Source organism: Sceloporus occidentalis, unplaced genomic scaffold, assembly GCF_023333645.1.
Source record: "Sceloporus occidentalis isolate IW3139 unplaced genomic scaffold, rSceOcc1.0.p SCAF_3, whole genome shotgun sequence".
Lineage (NCBI taxonomy): Eukaryota > Metazoa > Chordata > Lepidosauria > Squamata > Phrynosomatidae > Sceloporus > Sceloporus occidentalis.
In genome coordinates, this window is record NW_028316983.1 from 66,494,574 (window position 1) to 66,513,469 (window position 18,896).

General features: G+C 41.7%; 1 protein-coding gene across 1 annotated transcript; it reads left to right on the forward strand.

The window, feature by feature from the left end:
* Positions 1-618: 618 nt before the first annotated feature.
* SMPD2 (sphingomyelin phosphodiesterase 2) lies at positions 619-17,886 on the forward strand. Its single transcript, XM_089514807.1, has 11 exons — positions 619-719; positions 7,042-7,197; positions 8,997-9,093; positions 9,391-9,467; positions 12,646-12,739; positions 12,842-12,931; positions 14,444-14,526; positions 15,740-15,872; positions 16,345-16,449; positions 16,805-16,958; positions 17,165-17,886. The coding sequence occupies exons 2-11, from the start codon at positions 7,148-7,150 to the stop codon at positions 17,506-17,508; spliced, it is 1,227 nt and encodes a 408-aa protein (XP_089370933.1). The 5' UTR covers positions 619-719; positions 7,042-7,147; the 3' UTR covers positions 17,509-17,886.
* The last annotated feature ends 1,010 nt before the right edge of the window (positions 17,887-18,896 follow it).

Sequence of the window (18,896 nt, forward strand, 5' to 3'; positions counted from 1 at the left end):
CACTTTCTTCCTCGAAAGCCACACAAAACAGAAGCGCAATAAGATAAGTTTTGGGAAGTGGATGCTCTTGGAGTACTTTATGTCAGGATTTTATTTTTTCAGGTGTGCAACAAGGATTTTTTTAAATGGTGTCCCACTGGGTTATCTTGGTGTTTGGTGTATTTCAAAGCCTCCTTCCCAGGGAGACTAGATGCTCTCACAGCAAGAGGAGGACCAGGCACTGCAAGAATGTACACCCTTCGAGGAAAAAAAAGACCAAATGAAAGCTAAAAACAACTCATAGAAGCTGATGCTTCTTAGTCATGCTCCAAAGGGAGGGCATTTTGGAATGCCTCCTGGAAAGGAGGATGAAATGGAGGACATGTCCTGGAAAAGGAGGACAACCTTTGGTCAACCTGCACGCAAGGCTTCTGTGCGCCTGACAACAGGGTGGGACTCTAAAATGGCGGCACTTCCGGTCGCAAGGCACTTCGGTACTTGTCGTTCCCTAAAGGCTTTGTTCTTGTTTTTGAGCGGACAGCGACTCCTAGTGGAATCCCTAGCTCTGGTATAGAGACGCGGAGGGAGGCTCTTCAGCGTAGACTACAAGCCCCAAAATGCACCGCGCGCGCCGTCCGTTTAGCTCTCTAGCTCTGGCCAAGCGACAAATGCTGAAAGGAAGAGAAAGCTGTAGGATGGGTCTCGGCTGCGCTGGCCTGAGGTCTATGGACTCCTAGAAGGTATGTCTCCGCCAGAGTGCCTGGCCCTTAATAGAGCCTCTGCAAAAATCTCCCCCTTTTTTGTCTCTCTTCTTGGACTCATCCGCACTGGAAGAATTCCTCCAATGAGGATGCATGCCTAGTCTGCCCAGCAACCCCTGCCCTCCTCATCCTCAGCCTAGCTGGAAGGTTTTTTAGCAGCATTGGCATGAGGAGGATGGTGAAGGGAGGTGCACAAACCCAGACTTTTTTGGTGCTGGGTTACAGCTGCGTGGCTGAAGTAAACAACGGATTCCGTCTTGACCTGGGAAGGAATGGGGTTCCACTCTTAGATAGTATAATCGTGGTTGAATTAAAGGACGTAGCCGTGTTAGTCTCTGGAATCAGTACATAGACTGGAGAGATCTTGTAGCACCTTTGAGACTCACTGAAAGGAAGAAGTTGGCAGCAGGAGCTTTCTTAGACTCCAGCCTACTTCCTCTAAATGGCTTTGTTCATACACTTTCAGACATATTTCACAATCTGCAGGGTTAGAAAATTACTTATATAAATATTAAAAACAAGCATCTCTGGAACATGATTTCTTCACCTGTTATCTGCACCCAATATTATCTCTGTGGATATTCTATATTCTTATAGAACTATTGGACATACACATCCTTCCTTCTATATCTTTATAATACAGTAGGTTTCAGAGATATAGCCATGTTAGTCTATAGAATCAGTACGTAGAGAGATCTTGTAGCACCTCTGAAACTCATTGAAAGAAAGAGGTTGGCAGCATCAGCTTTCCTAGGCTTCAGTCTACTTCCTCTAAATACACTTCCAGACACATTTACCAACCTGCAGAATTAGAAAATTACTGATAAAAATATTAAAAACAAGCATCTCTGGAACATCCAATCCCCAACCGATGGAAATCTTATTATCCAGGACCAATCTACAGACTTCAGAGATATGAGCAGACATTGCTTATACACTTTCAAACACATTCCACAGCCCACAGGATGAGAAAACTGCTTATACAAATATTAAAAATAAGCATCTCTGGAACACGACTTCTTCACCCATTATCTGCACCCAATATCTCTGCAGATATATTTAGCTTACACATTGTAAACCGCTTAGGGAGTGCTTAAGTACACTGATAAGTGGTATAGAAATGTACCTGCTATTACTATATTCTGTATTCTTGTGGAACTATTGTACATGGACATCCTTCATTCTCTGTCATACAGCAGGTAACCAGACCTGGGTTTTCCTTTCCTAGACTAGTTTAGTCATGCTAAAAAACCTAAGGCTATATCTGCTCTGCAAACATAGAAAAATGAGCATTTCATTGTACATGAATGTCATATTGAGGAGGGAGCAGGCTTGTTTCCTTCTGCTCCAGAGAACAGGACCCAGAACAATGGATGCAAGCTCTAGGAAAAGAGATTCCATCTCAACCTTAGGAGGGACTTCCTGACAGTGAGGGCTGTTCGACAGTGGAACACACTCCCTCGGAGTGTAGTGGAGTCTCCTTCCTTGGAGGTCTTTAAGCAGAGGCTGGATGGCCATCTGTCAGGGATGCTTTGAGTGAGATTTCCTGCATGGCAGAATGGGGTTGGACTGGATGGCCCTTGCGGTCTCTTCCAACTGTGAAATTCCATGATTCTGTGACTCAACAGTGCACATTCAGTGTGTCACACCCAGTTTCAAAAGAACATCAGCACATTTTCGTCTGAATTATTCTGTGTAGAACCTGGTGATAACATAGTACTGGGAAGGTGTATTGTCTTGCTGTGTTTTACGTTTTTGAAAAGTCTATCCTAGTAAGTACTAAATACGTAGAGAGATTTTGGAGCATTTTTGGAGCATTTGGAAGCACCAAATGCATCTGAGGAACTAGACTGAAGTCTATGAAAGCTCCTGCTGCCAACTTCTTTCTTTCTTTCTTTCTTTCTTTCTTTCTTTCTTTCTGTTAGTCTCAAAGGTGCTGCAAGATCCCTTTCCATACTGTAGCTGTGTCTGGCTGCAACAGGCAAGGTAAATAGCAGGCATCTCCAGAAGCATGCTTTGACTGGCAAACCAGAGAGAAAACCGTCCAAAACACGCTGCAGAAATAATCCAGTTTGAGACCACTTTAACTCAACTGCCCTGGCTCAATGCTCGGGGATTCTGGGAACTGTCGTTTTGTGAGACATTTAGCCTTCTCTGTCAGATTACTCTGCTGCCACAATAAACTACAATTCCCAGGATTTCCTAGCACTGAGCCATAGCAGTTAAAGCAGTCCCAAAATGGATTATTTCTGCAGTGTGTTTTGGACCTGACTGCCTCAAAAGCAATTTCTGGCATGTTTGTTTAAAAAAAGCATAGGCGCGTTACAGACTGCCCAAAATGGGTGGTCTGCTGGCGCCATCATTTGAGGCGGCAAGGAGCCCCAGTGGCCAAACCATGAGGCTCCTCGGTGCCGCAAAAAAGAAGCCCCAAAATGGCGCTTCTCCTTGCGACGCCTCAAGGTGCCAATGGTGCACCCACGACGTCATTAACGCCATGCGACGTGTGGACGCCATTTTGTATGTGCCGAGTGCGTACTAGGGTTAGGGGTGTCCGTAAGGGACGCCCCTTCCTAACCTTAGTGTGCGCTCGGCGCGTACTTTACGCCCATTTGTAACGGGCCCTAGATCTATAAGTTTGGCCACTAAAATGGAAATCATAAGAAAAATGCATCTGAGGAAGTAGACTGAAGTCTACGAAAGCTCATGCTGCCAATTTCTTTCTTTCAGTTAGTCTCAAAGATCTCTCCACATACTGATCCTACAGACTAACATGGCTATATCTTTGAATTCATACGGAAAGTGAAAAAAGTAATCCCTAGATACATTTGGGAAGAAGTTTTCAAATCATCTCCAGAAGGTTTAAAATGCTTTTCTTTTTGACTTATTCCTGGCTCACCTGAGTTGTGACATTTCATGTGCGCATGTTGTTAGTTTCAAATGAAAAGTCTGATGAAACATGTTGAGCTACTCTTTCTTTTTTGTGGTATAGAAGCCTATCCCTATGCTTTCCATGTTATTCATCTCCCTGGTACCATATTTTTCTATTAAATAATGCCCAGGAAGACTAGTTTTTTAACTGAGGTCTGTGTTTGTTAACTGGAGGTATACTTGAATAGGTCTGTGCTGTTAGGTTTGTTCAAACTAGTGAATAAATTAGTCATAGTTAATTTAAATCTCATTTCTTTCAATAGTATATGAAGTCCAGTTCTAGAAATATTTATGTAGAAGTAAATCGGGAGAGCCAGTGCAGCATAGTGGTTTGAGTGCTGGACTACAGCTATGGAGACCAGAGTTCAATTCCCTGCTCAGCCATGAAACGCACAGGGTGACTTCGGACAAGTCACACTCTCTCAGCCTCAGAGGAAGGCAGTAGCAAACTTCTGAACAACTCTTGCCACGAAAACCCCATGATAGAGTTGCCTTAGGGTTACCATAAGACAGAAATGATTGAAGGCACACAGTAACAACAACAAATTTCTCTTCATTTAAATGAGGTTACCCCAAATAAGCATTGCATAAGATTGCTGCCTTCCTGACTAGTATACATGGAAGTAAGTGTTCAGCATGGTTTATGCTGTGTGTAGGATTGCAACCTTACTCATGACCGATTTTAGCAAGTTTAAAGCCATTAAGTAGAACTCCTGTCCGACTGATTTTCAATAAAATGACTTTCATATAACTGCTGTTTAAAGCCTTTCATCTAGTGAAATCTCTCTTCAAGCATATTTATGACTGGTTTATCAGTGAGTTCACTGAGAATTGTTTCCTACACAACGTGCTTAGAATTGTAGGCCTCCGGACTTACTTTAAAGAGCCTCCAATTACTCAGAGCAAGTTGGATGACAGCTGAGGTTTTTTTATATTTGTATTTTTATTAATGTGTGTATGAAATAATTTATAATTGCAATTTAAAGAAATGAAACTAAGCAGAACAGATAGGAAAGAGTGTTAAGAGTGTTTATAAATAATCTGAAATATGTTTAGTTTTCATGCTTTCCATACCACATCTCTCTGCTACTAATTTAGGACTGACACTGATATGATATTTAGGATTGACATTGATGTATATCCTTACTGTAGATTTTTAAAGGATGGTCCAGTATATTAGTGCAAAACTAAAATGTACCTGTTGTGATTTATTACAAATTGAGAAACAAAAGCTTCCTGTGCCCACATACCTTTCCATACTGCTGTTGGGATGTTTTTGTCTAAATCAGTTTCCCATGCTGCCTTGTAACTGGGGCTATCTTTAAAAGCCCTAGCAGACATTTAACAGGCGCTATTATTAAAATCTTTTCCTGTTGGATTCTCAGAATATAAATATTCTTGAGGAACTTTAGGACTTTATCACACCAGCCTGCTGTCCGGCCACAGTCATGCTAGTTTAAGAATTGAAGCTTACCAGTTTGCCATAATTTCTTATCACACTTCCCCCCATGGTAGCACTTTGGAAGTCCATGGTTCCATGATCTGTTTTCCACACTGCCAAACAATGTCTTCTGGGAGGAACGGGGGTAAGCGATCATGGTTGCCAACCACCAAAGCTGGCTACTGTGTGAAAATGTGCACAGCAATTGGCTTCAGGATACCATTGGAACCACAGTCCTTCCTCTCCCCTTTCCCAAAGTGCAAGACTACTGTGTGCTGACAACCACCTCCTGAAGGTGGCTGCTGTGTGACTGTGCAGATGGAGAGTGTATTGATTGGCTTTCCATATCAGTGAAAAGGTTCACAACAGTAACAATTGGATTATAAGGCAGCAGCAGGTGGATACTATGTCATATGATAAGTACTTGCCAAACATATTTTTATCCTGTTAAAATACCACTTTTTAGCCTTATGATAAAGCCCTTAGACCCTTTTAATAGTTTTTGGACCTCTGCACAATTAAATTTATGGGGCTGTTGATACCAAGAAGCAACAAGAAGCATTTGGGTTTTATTGCAGACATGTTGATGTTTGCTACTTCATTTATTTATGTTCTACTTATGTTGTTTTCTGTTTACATTGCTTTACATGTTACCAGTTTCCTATGCAGCAGCCATATAGAAAATGGTGCAACTACCACGTGTTGATAGGCACATACAGTTCTACTTGTGTGCAGTTGCACATGCATGTGTTAAGAAATGGTGACAGTAGTTTCCTAGCATATGCATCAGCTTGTAGATGTGCATATTGCAAATGTTGAGTGATAACTGATGTTTTCCATACAGATGTTTGCACTTAGTGGTATATATGGCGCTGGTAGGAAACTGTGACCCCCAGATGTTTTTGGATTATAACTACCATCTTCCCATGCCATTAGCAAGGTTGTCCAGGTCTGATGGCAGTCATAGGCCAAAAACGTACCATAGGAACCCAATAGCCCACCCAATATAGGATTTTCATGATGCATGTTGGCATAATAATTAAAATAACATTTTTTATATATATTTTAGAAACAGTCATGATAAAAGTTAGTCAGGGAATGAAAGATGAACACTTTCTGCCCATAGCCTTTTGGATGAGAGCAGATCTTGGGGAAATTTTTAAATTTTTTAAAACTTGAATGGATGAATTCGATTTCCTTCCCCAATGGAGCCAAAGTCCACAAATTTCCTGGTTAATGCAGAAGTGAAACTTTATCTTCACATCCCTGTGATGTAGATCATTGTGTGAGATAATACCTGACCCAAGGTCCTCCAATGAGTTTCTTTGCTCAGTGGGGAACTGAATTCCAGATCTCCCAACTCCCAGGCCAGCACTTTAATCCCTGCACCACACTGAGTCTTAAAATAAAATATGTTTAAAAGATATGTGAGTAGGCATATGGAACCACTGGAAAAAAACACTTTTCTTTTTCTTTTTAAAGAGGACATACCTGGGGATAATCACAACAACTTAAGTTTTAACCTTCAAAGGTTTTTTTGGTAGGGTGATCTTTTCAGGATATCTGCTTATGATGACTGTTAAAGTGGCAATGATAGCAACACCATCACTGCTGAGAAATGCACTTGCTGCTGGTAAGGAGTAGTGCAAAAAATGGACCTCATTTAACCTGTGGACATTGCTTTAATGCTGTATAACCCTGCTAATCTGCAGGTCATGTTTGCACCTCTCCCTGCTATCAAGGATTTCTAGATGCTGCCACATGGAGTTTAAGCTGAGAGAGGCATCTCCTGTCCTTGTACATAAGAGCACTCGCTGCTAGTTAAATCAGTGCCACCAACTGCCCCACCTCCTTCATCCTTCCTTGCTTGCAACTGCCAGCACACAGGTTTTACTTACAGTACAGCAGTCATAATCCCTGTTCTTTTGGCAGAGAGAGAAAGGCAAAGTCAGACACCTTCCTGTTTGTTGGAGACAGGTCAGAACGTTTCCATGTTTGGAGTCCAGTGGAATATCTATTTGAATTCATCTCAGCAGTTATGGAAAAGGCATCTCCTCTGCAGCTGCGTATCTTTGATCTCAATTGCTGGTAAACTTAACCTTTTGCTTTAATTTTGAGGCCAGTGAGGGTAGCTCTGAACAGCATGCAATATTTAGCATGGGGAGGGGGCAGTATTCTCTTTAGCGGTCCTGTGATGTTGTATTACCAAGACATTGAGACTGGTAGATTTCTGTTCCTAGTTTAAAAAATACTTAAATGAGTATTTTATTTCTCTTTCTATCTTACCCTTTTGAAGGGTGGAATTGACAAAGACCTTCATGTCCCAGCAGGGCTGTAAGGCTGCAGTTTTGTAAAGATATGGGGACATAGTAGTGTTATTTGTAAAACTGTTATGCAGTTAGATTTTCTGTTGTTCCAGTCTTGGTGTCAACCGTTGAGGAAGTTGACTGAATGTGCATTGTAGCATCAGTCACAGAATTGAGGTGGGAGTATTGTTTAACGTCATGCTGCAGTAATGCACATGTGAAAGAATCTTCAACTGCAGCTTCTTGATCTTTTAGAAGAAATATAATTACCGGAATTCCACTAAGCTGGTGATTAAAAAAAGTAGCCACATTGGTTCATAAAAACAAAATTAGCCATGTTGGTCTACAAAATCAAATTCAGCAGTTGGGTAAGATATTTTGCTGCATTTTGGATGCTCCTAATGTACTTTGTTGTTGTTGTTAGCTGCCTTTGAGTCAACCTCAATTCATGGCAATCCTGTGAATGAGACATCTCCGAGCCTCCCTATCCTCTGTTCAGGTCCTGTAGGCTCAGGCCTGTGGTCTCCTAAAATTAGTGATGGTTAAGGTTCATTTTGGGATGCCTACAAGACTCTATGGTTCTGAACTAATGCCTTGTCCATAAGGCATAGTTAACTCTTAGATCTTTCTGTATTCTACTGAACTGTGCTTTCTACTTTTAGTGTGAGATTAAGCACAACAAAGCTCCCTGCCCTGCCTTTCTTCACCTTTCCTGCCTGCCTTATGTAGGCTGACAGTGTTCCTATGCTATATGCTAGGAAAAGTCAATTTGTTGGGGAGGTGAATGTTGCAGATGGGGGAGATGAGAGGGAGTAGGTGAGAGTAGGTGCAGCTTCTGATTCCTGTTTACCTTCCTAATATGATCAAAACAAGAAATATGATTGAAGCTGAATTCAGGCATATTGTGAAAGAGGAGGTGGTTCTTTTTCCTTCTGTGAGGCAAACCTAAATTCCCCCTGCTTCTTCCTGCAAATGACAGCCATTCTTGCTTCCTAATTCCTGTTATGACTTATTCTGTTGTGTGCCTGTGTGCCTAAGCCCTTCAGCATCTAGTGCTTTAATTTTGGAGTGTTAAAACACTCTGTTTTAAAGTTGAAGGACTCCTGCAGGGATGTAATGTTCCTCTTGGAAGCATCATGGGCACCAGCAATCTTTCTGTATCACAAACCAGTAGAATTGTATTTCCATTAGTGTGATCCTGAAGAGGCAATTGTATATCTGACCCAAATACTCCACTGCAGTTCTCTTCCTGATTTCAGATGTTCTCAGCACTGAGGAGGGAAACAAATAGGTTTAGAGACTCAGTGATGGAATACAAATTTGTATCCTTTATTTTCTCTGTCAGAGTATACAGTTATATTTGGGGGGCCTTTGGCTATTCAAGGCCTCCTCTATAGGCTTTCTGAAGTGGGCCAAATATTTTTATCTCTCTTTAATAAAATATCTCCCATTCATGGTCAGTTTGGCTTCAGTCCTTTCTTTACCATTTTTACATAATTAAGAGTCAGAATTGCAGTGGGCGGTGACCATCTTGGGAAACCTCACTTTCACTCCAATCCCTTCCTTTTCCGCCTCTTCCAGGGCTATTCGCTATTTGAGTAAATTGCGGCAGGAGCGTATTGAACTGATTGGTGATGTCCTCAACCAGGAGGGATTTGACTTGGCACTTTTACAGGAGGTGAGGAGAACTTAGATGGCTACAGTGGATTGGAACTGGGAATTCATATCCCTGTTCAGCCATTGGTATATTGTATGGTTCTGAGCAAATAATTAATTGGGCTGTTCAGGGAGTTGTTATTAAGTCTTGAACTGCTGTGCACACTGAACAGTGCTATAGAAAAATGATAAATAAGATAGTGTTATTGAGGGGATGGGGTTGGCTGAAGCTAGGGTCTAGGGCTTACTTTCAAATCAGCTGGTAATTTATGTCCTTTGTTTAGCAGTCATTGTGAGCACAAATTCTTTGTTTTTCCAGGTGTGGAGTGAGAAGGATTATTGGGAACTGAAGAAGAAACTGTGTACCCGTTACCCATCTTCCCACTACTTCAAAAGGTAAAAGAGGAGCTTAGATGGTGTCTTAAGTATGGTGGACTTTTGACTTCTCAGTGACAAATGGATGAATGACATTCTGATTACTACTTTATGAATGGGAAGCCCTTCTCAATTTTGAAACTTTATAAACTTTATAAACAAGTTAGGGCGAAGTTTGGCTGATCAGAAGATTTTTTTAAAAAAAAAGCCTGTGTGCCTTTATTAATTGCTTTCATGTCTTTTGTACTTATGTAGAACCTGTATCTTTCCAATACATTATTTTTCATTGCTCTCTTATGAACTTCAATCCCTTAATCATTTTTATTGCCAGGTTGATTGAACAACCTGAACAAGTCTTATAAAGTTGTGCATCCTTCTATATAGCAAGTATGGGTGGGGCCTGTGCTCCGGCCTGCATCCTGCCTGAGAGTCCTCCCAATTGCCCCCATGTGGGTTACATACTTACAAATACCGGATGTGTATGCAGTCAAACTTTCCTGAACAGTAACCTCAACAAAACAGTTTTCAAACAGACTTTCCCAAACACCAGCAAAGTTCTCCCCCAGGCTCAGGCCTCTTCGTGGTTGACGTCCTCTTTTCTGCTCCGGCAAGAAACATACTTTTCCAATGGCTCTCGTTCAGACTCGTCCCATTCTGTGGGGCCAGGGGCTTGCTCCCAGCATTCCCCTTTTAGGTCCCACCACTCCCTTTCTAGTGTACCTCCTTCCTTCTCGCTCCTCACCCTCTCTTGGGTATCTAAAGTCCCCCTCTTTCTTGGGGTCTTGCAACTTTACTTCCACGTGCAGGCATACCCTCAAGAGCCTGTGTCGTCCCTGTAAAGAGACAAGCTGGCCTTCTCTCCTTGGGCTTCTGGTGACCTTTCCTCTCCCTCTTCCAACCGGCTCTCCACAACCAATTCTTTGCATCTTCCCTTCCATCCCGTGCTTACCTCTCCCTCTCCTTTTATGCCTCCCCCAAAGGCCTTTTCCTCCACCCCTGGCTCCTCCTCTTTCATTCTCCTCATCTCGCTCTGACCAACCCTTTCCTCATCCTTCCCCACCTCACTACAGCAAGCTTTTATGCTCATTGGCTCCAACTATGTGGCAAATCTCTATGAATGTTCAACAGGTTTCTGAGGCAGTAGGTATCTCTTATCAGCAGATGTAGCAGAATTTAGAATTTTTAAAAAAATATTTGTGTTTCCAGTTCTAGCCCTAGCCAATTCTTTTTTTCACTGATGAGAACCCCAGCTTTTCTACTCCAGATAACAGGGGGGTTAGTTGAGTAATACCTTATATTTTCAAATCTGCTATGATGACTTCAGCAGCTTGGAGAAATGGGCCAAAACTGATAAAAATGAATTGAAACAGGGATACATAGAAGATAAAATACATGTGGCTACCTGTTGAGAATATGTTAGCTGTTGATAGTGTACTAGTAGGTGGTTGAACAAGATGACCCTTGGGCTCCAAGATTTATGACAGAAAGGATGGTACAAAGATGGACATGTCCAGTTCCAGGACAACAACTGATACTATACAGATTTTGGAATATGGACCAGAAGTACAGTGGGCCCTTGGCATCTGCAGAGGTTTGGTTCCAGGACCCCTGTGGATACCAAAATCTGTGGATGCTCAAGTCCCATTAAATACAATAACATAGTGAAATGGCATCACTTATATAAAATAGCAAAATCAGAAAATATATTTTCAAGCTGTGGATGGTTGAATCCATGGATAAAGAATCTAGGGATATGTAGGGCCAACTGTATATACACCTGGCTGACTTTCTTGTTAGTTTCTGCAGATGTCTGTGTTTCTAAGACATACATTGTAATAGAAGGTATTTATTCATATACAGTATAGTTACTAAACATTGGCGGGTTACACACCGCCATTTAGTACGCGCTCCGTGCGTCCTAGGGTTAGGAAGGGGCATGCTAGGGTTAGGAAGGTTCTCACCTTCCTAACCGCCCCTTTTCCTAGAATGCGCGGAGCGCGTAGTAAATGGCAGCGCCCGTCCACATGGGCGCTGCCATATTTACATCTTGGACGCACAGCGTCCAGACATGGCGCGGCGGAAGTGACGCCACGAGTGCACACCTTGTGGTGCCACTTCTGGGGGCCAAAAGGAGCGCCATTTCAGCCCTCCTTTTTAGCTGCGCCGGGAAGCCTTGCGGTCTGGCCGCTGGGGCTTCTCGGCATAGCTAATGGAGCCGGCGCCAGACCGCCCGCTTTTGGGCAGTCTGTAACATGCCATTGTTTCACATCCTTTACAGCCTTTTCCTCCCTGATGCCCTCCAGAAGGTTTGGTCCAGAACTACTATCTTTCTAACTGGGGCTGACAGGAGTTCACAGCAATGTCTGGCATTCAGTATTGCAGTTATGGATTCATAACCTAGAGTTACAGATGTGTAACTGCTCTGTATTCAGTGAGATAAATAGTTTTATGGTAAAACTCTACCACCCCCACCCCCACCCCCACCCCAGCCCACTTTAAGAACCAGCAGCCAGATCAGGCAAAAGAGGTTCATTCAGCTTCTAATCATGATGCAAAGAGGACAACATTTCTACCACCACCACCCACATCACTGAGCAAGGCTGCAACAATCTGAAATAGAAACCCATTACAGGTCCTTGTGGCAGCCTTGCTTGCTGGAGGGAAGGAGATGGAAATGTCATCCTTATTCCAACTTGATCACCAGCTGAACAGATTCCTTTGCTCAATGCAGCTGCTGCCTGTTAAGGTGGGTGGGTGGGGATGTAGGATTAGGAGATGTCACTTAGTTACACTTACATAACTAAGTAACCAATATAGAATATTAGCATACATCTGGAAGGCACCATATTGGCAGTGGCTGTTATAAATTATTCCTGCAGTTAGATTTTGATGGACAGGTAGCCTTTGACTTGTTTGTGCTGTTACACAAATAATTGGTTTGGCAGAAGCTCATTCCAGTCTGTAATCACTAGAGGTTTACACTCCTTTCTTAGACTCACGAGTAATTCCAAAGGAGCTTGAATGCTAGTTCTATTCTGTAAGCACTTGCCTTCAAGTGTTGGTCACTGGGCATATTCTTGAAAGGTGGCTTCCAGTGGTGGGTAAAAGTAAAGTAGTGAGATGGTGAAGGGTGGTAGTGATTATGCTGGTATTACCCCCTGATTCTAGGTGATGACTGTGGTGTTCCTCTGTTTTCTAGTGGAGTGATTGGCAGCGGGCTCTGTGTCTTCTCCATACATCAAATCCTAGATACTTTCCTGTACCAGTACTCAGTAAATGGCTACCCCTACATGGTAAGTAAGTAGTACTTTCTTTGGGAAAGAAAGTCAGGCACACCCTTTTGTGATGATGCTTTACCTCAGTGTCTTATGCTCTTCTCCCTCTCCTGTTCACAGTTCCAGCATGGAGACTGGTTTGGTGGCAAGTCTGTGGGGCTTGTGGTGCTAAAGATTCAGGGAATTGTTTTCAATGTCTATGTGACTCACGTAAGTCTATTTATTTTGGTTTAAATGTTGTGAGCAACTTTTCTAATCCCCAAATTAAGTCCTCAGAGTGATACAACATTCCCTAAATATTATACATTGGGTGGAATGTCTAGATGAGAAGAATATTACATGGTGAATGCAGGACAGCAGTTCCCACCTTTGAGATGTCTGCATTTTCATGTTGGATAGCATGAAAGTTGGTTCTTTTTGCTGTATGCCAGTAGGGGGTGCAGATGAACAACCCAAGGGTTTTTATGTATTTTTGGAAGACCTCAAGGGGGAAAAAAGGACTTGAACAACTACAATACCAAATGTTTCTGGTTTTTCTTTCTTGCTTCCCATCTCTTACTAATGTTGGTGTCATTAGTGGCTGCTGTATATTCTCATCCACACTGATATGGATGTAACCATATGATTTAACTATAAATGCAGCCCAGATTAGACAGCTGAATAGGCTAAGCAGTAACTGCTTGGGTTCAGTGTCTCATGTAGCAGCCTCCAGAGACTGTGAATTCAGTCCCAGAGTTTTATCAATGACTTTCTGATTGTGGAAATATCCCTAAGTAATTGTTCGCTTAGTAAAGGCACAGATAAAATGCAAAATGAATATCTAAGGCAAACTAGTAGAGTAGATAGCTCCAGTGATGAATAGTTTTGATCTTAAATAAGAAGTCTGACCATACTTAGTATACCCAAATCCAAAAGCTGCATATGGAAATATTGGGGGTGGGAATCTAGTGACACAATCAGAAGCTGTTATCATCTCAGAATATTTTGATGAAGATTTTAAAAAAAACTGTTTACATGAACAAAAATCTAGGATGTTTCAGCCATTCACATTGGACATAAAGCTAAGTGTTGGTTTAACAGTCCATAAATAACCCTAACGACCTTTTTGCCCTACACAATTACAGTTCTGCTTTAGCCACTATGGCTGCATCCTATGGAATCCTGGAGTTTATAGTTTGGTGAGGCACTGGAGTGTTCTCGCTGCGAATTTTAAATGCCCTCTCTCGTAAATTGCAAATCTCAGGATTCCACAGGATGTTGTCATGGCAGTTAAAGTGGAATCATAATGCTATGATTATGTAGTGTGAAAGGCCCCTCAGTTAGGCTCCCTTCTTCTCTTCCTCCAGCCTGACTTTGAGGAGGATATCACAGGCTCACATAATTACACTTCAGTACATGAGCAAAACTATAGTATTGTGCCTGAAGTGGCTAGCTCACATTGCTGACCGTCTTTGATTATTGAGGTGTGTCTCTGAAATGGTGAACTCCTGTCACTTACTAAATAAGCTTTGCATTGTTTCTCATTTTTTAAATCTTAAGTTGCTTGGGGAAAACCAGTTAAGAGCCATTGCCTCTTTTTGCCTTATATCAGGTTTGAATTTGAGCACAGGACTCCAAACTGGTTACAAAAAGCTACTGTAGAGGGCCCAGAGACTTTTGCCTTGTGGTTCTGCCTATAATCTAGATTGTGAATTTTATGTGTGTCCTCTGCTTCTTCCCCAGCTGCATGCAGAGTACTGTAGGGAGAAGGATGCTTACCTGCCCCATCGAGTAGTTCAGGCCTGGGAGCTTGGCCAGTTTATACAGTAAGTAATAATAGGAGACATAAAAACAAACAAAGAAAACAAACAAGCCTATTTTTAAGATTTGTGCTCTAGTAGAAATGCAGTTATATGCATTTCCTTGTAATTTTCCCCCTTAGCTAGATCATTCATAGGCAGTGGCCAAGAATTCTAGTTCAGAAGAAGCTCAGTTGATCTAATGCCACCTTCTGTCATGGGAGAGGGACGGAGAAGGGGAGTCAATGCAATTACACCCATCTAGAGATCGAGAAAATCCTGACAACATCTCTGTTTGACTGGTCCAGGAAGCCTGCAGTCTTGGTTTCATTTTTGATTCTTCTCTGCCAAGTATCCCCCAGATCCAGGCCACAGCCAAGGACTGTAGATTCTTTCTCTATGATATTACTAAAATCTGTCAATTTCTCTCTGTCTCTACTGCCAAGATGCTGGTCCACGCTGTGGTCGTCTTGCGACTAGATTATAGTAACCTCTTTCTGGCAGGGCTTCCTCTCTCTCACCTCCGTCCTTTAATTTCTGTCCCACATTCAGCTGCACGCATTATTACATCCACTCACTGCTTTGACCATGTTTATTATCATCCCTTCACTGGCTCCCCTTCCCATTCCGCATTCAGTATAAGCTTCTGCTGTTGACTTTTAAAGCCCTGCATGGGCTGGCTCCTCCTTATATATCTGATCTTCTTTATCCTCACATTCCCACTCATACCCTCCATTCTGGTAGTCAAGGTCTGCTTTCCCAATCTAGGATCTCCACTGCCCCGTCCCAGATTCGTCTCTTGAATTGCTGCCCTCACTTCTGGAACCTCTTTCCCCCACAAACGCGGGTCATCACTTCTTTAACCAGTTTCAAAACTGAGTTGAAGATTATATTGCTCAGGGAAGCGTTCCCAAGCATTGTATGATTGTTTATCTGATTGTTATCTGACATTTGATTTGATATTTGATGTTTTTAATTTGCTCCCTGCTTATTTTATGTAATTCTATCTTGTATTATTATCTATTGTTTTATATGTATTTTGTAGAATGTACGCCATTGGCAGGTCTCATTTTTATCAATTTTATTGTTTGTATGTACAGTGCTGTGTAAATCTACAACGCTATATAAAGTATAATAATAATAAATAATAACACAATCTACATTGTTCTCAGCCAAAAGCATTCTAACTAGGGGGCTATTTGTTCCCTCCCATTTTTGTGACACTGTCCTGTCTTCCCAGACATACTTCCAAAGGAGCTGATGTGGTGCTGCTTGGTGGAGATCTCAATATGCACCCAGAAGATGTTGGCGTTCGGCTATTGCGAGGTTGGGTTGGCCTGCAGGACTCCTTCATCGCTGCAGAGAAGGTTTCAGTGAGTACCCTGGTATCATGTTATGAAGTGAACAACAGCAGGAAGCGGGTGCTGGTTTTTATTCAACCTATCTCTGATAAAGGTTGACGAGTACCTGAATACCTATGAGGAAGTTACTTTTGGGACCTGGAAACTAACCTTAATTTTATTCATTCAAGAACTTGGCATTGTTAATATGTCTGGTGTGACTTGTTTTGTCCACATAACCCTCTCCCTTTATATTATTATTATTATTATTATTATTATTATTATTATTATTATTAAGCTTTATTTATATAATGCTGTGAATTTACACAGCGCTGTACATACAACCTTTTAAATTAGATGGTTAAAAATATAAAACTCTTAAAACCTACAATCCTTTGAATCTTAGCCAGGCCTAGCAACAGGCTTCTTCTACTTCACAGCCAGTTGTAGGTGCTCTGAATTTGTGTTCAAATGAAAAGTAATGAAGTTCTGCTTTTGCTGTCAGGGTTGTGAGGACGGCTCTACTCTGGTGCCAGCCAATTGCTTCACAAGCAAAAAGGAACTACACTGTTATCCTCAGGGAATTCGCATTGACTACATTCTTTATAAGGTATGTGAAAGTTTAAGACACTAGAAAAATAGACTGGGCTAAGTAGTGTGTATATTTCTGGAAACAGGGAAACAATAAAGGCTCTCAGATTTTGGGATACTGCGCAATGAATAAGTTTGCCTCTTTGTTTCCTCAGCTTAAAATGGAGAGGTAGAACAGATTCTGTTCTTGGTGGTGACTTTTTTTAATACAGGTATCTCCAAAATGATGTCTTGTCTTTGTAGGTGTGTTTATTGACAATGGACATAACTCTTGCTCTCCCGCATTTTTCACATACTAATCACCACCTAAACATAGAAATTCTCCAACCCACCAACCAAGGAATCAACTTTCTATCCTGCCTGCCTTCTTGTAGGGTTTGTCTCAGTATGAAGTAAAATGCAACAGTCATGAAACTACCACCGGGACTGCTCCCAACAAGGACATTCCTTACTCTGATCATGAAGCTGTCATGGCCAGTCTGTCTGTAGCTAAAACACAATCAGATGTGCTAAACCATCCTACAGTTGGTAAGTGCCCAAGTTTCAGTGATTTGGCACAAGAGGACTGGGGGATGTTATCTAGGTGCTTGTGTGTGTCTGTTTCTAATTCATTCACAGCCTTCAACAGGCTTCTTCGGAGCCTGCTTTCCTTTCTCCTTAGAGCGGGAGTGAGAAAAGAATTGTCCAGGGGCTTCCAGGCATCATCATCAATATTATTCCTATTGTTTTTTTAGAGCCAGCACTGGTGGACATTTTGAATGAAGCGCGAATGGAGGTGCGGGTGGGTCTGCATTCAGCAGAGCGCCAGCAGTATTCGTGCGGTCGCATGGCTGTCCTGGCTGTCCTGCTGCTGTTCATGCAAGGAGCCATGGGTCTGACTTCCATCTTTGGTGGAACCCTACAGCAACCCTTCCCTAAGTTCTCCTTCTCGCTGCTTAGTCTGCTGGCTGTGTTGGTTTTGCTCATCTCAGCTGTACTGTACCTCTTTCACACCATTGAAGTGAAAATGCTGCAGGGGACAGAGGAGCAAATGCGGCTGAGACTACAGACACTCCAGGACAAGCTAAGCTCTGGATGAAATCCTTTGTTCCTGAAGCTGTGATAGGGACCAAGAGACCTTTTAGCAACACATCCTCTCTCTGCTGTTTTGTTGTAAGCAGAAGTAGTAAAGTGTGGCAGTAACTAGCATTTGATACTGCAAATATTTTTTAGTTGAAGTTTTAGAACTGTTACACTTTCTGTGCTTCCATTCAAGCCTTTATGACAAAAAGGCACTTGAAGAAAAAAGAATTTTCAAACTAAAACTAAAATAGATGAATGATATGCAACAGAACTATAGAGAAACCAGCAATGTATTTTTATTTTTTTTAAGTGCAAACTGACTCAAACAAGGTAGTACTGTAAAAGTTGATGTAAATGAATTAAAATAAACACTACCACTATATATACACAGATACATCTTTGAGGTTATTATGACAGAATAAATCTATCTGCCTGTGCAACTATACAGAAAATAGTACTTTTAATGATATCTGGTTCTTGAAACAATTATCAGTTATTATTTTATTGTGATATTCTTCTCCTCAGTATCCTATTTTTCCTTGCAACATTCTTGTAATGTATATTGCACTGGCTCCTTTTCCAGCAAGGGGAGTCTTTAAGGACTTAGCCAAGTCCAACCTGGTAATCAAACCTGATGTGTTATATGAAGCTGAGTTGGAACAAGTAAAATCAGTATTCTAGCTCAGGAATGTGGTACAGTGGCCCTCCACATTTTTTGGACTGAAACTCCCATAGTACTATCACCCCACTGGCAGTGCTGAGAGTTATGAACCAAAAAGTATCCTGAGAGCTGTAGTATTATTATTATTGCTATTACTTTATTTACTTACATCCCATCTTTCTCCCAATATAGAGACCCACTCTAGTTATTCTGGTGCAGATACACTGAATGACAGTAGTTTTGTAGGCTGTCAGGTAAGAGAGATTTTTCCAGCCCTTTTTTTTTGCCAAGATCCTTTAATGTGAGATGCCAGTGACTGACCCTGAGATTTTTCCTCATGTTCATGTATTCCTGATCTGCATAACTGTATGCTAAGGAACCTTCACTGAACAGTTCATAGCAGCCTGCTATACGGTTGTAAACCTTTTTTTAAACCTGATCTTATGGAAGGGCGGTATACAAATAAAACGTTTATTATTATTTATTATTATTTTAAAACATAATATTGTGAACACCCTTCTGTTGTCAACAGATTACCTCCTACCCTGATCCCAGTGGCTGCTTCTTGAGCTGGGATTAGCAGACTTCAGGCTGAATTTTATGCAGCTTGTTCCTTAAAACATCTTGGGGAAAGAGACAGATGACCACATGGGTATGTGTGAGGGAAGAAAAATCCTACCCTTTCAAATATATTTGTCTCATTTTTTTTTTAAAAGCGTGAAGTGTAGCAAATCAGCATGCAC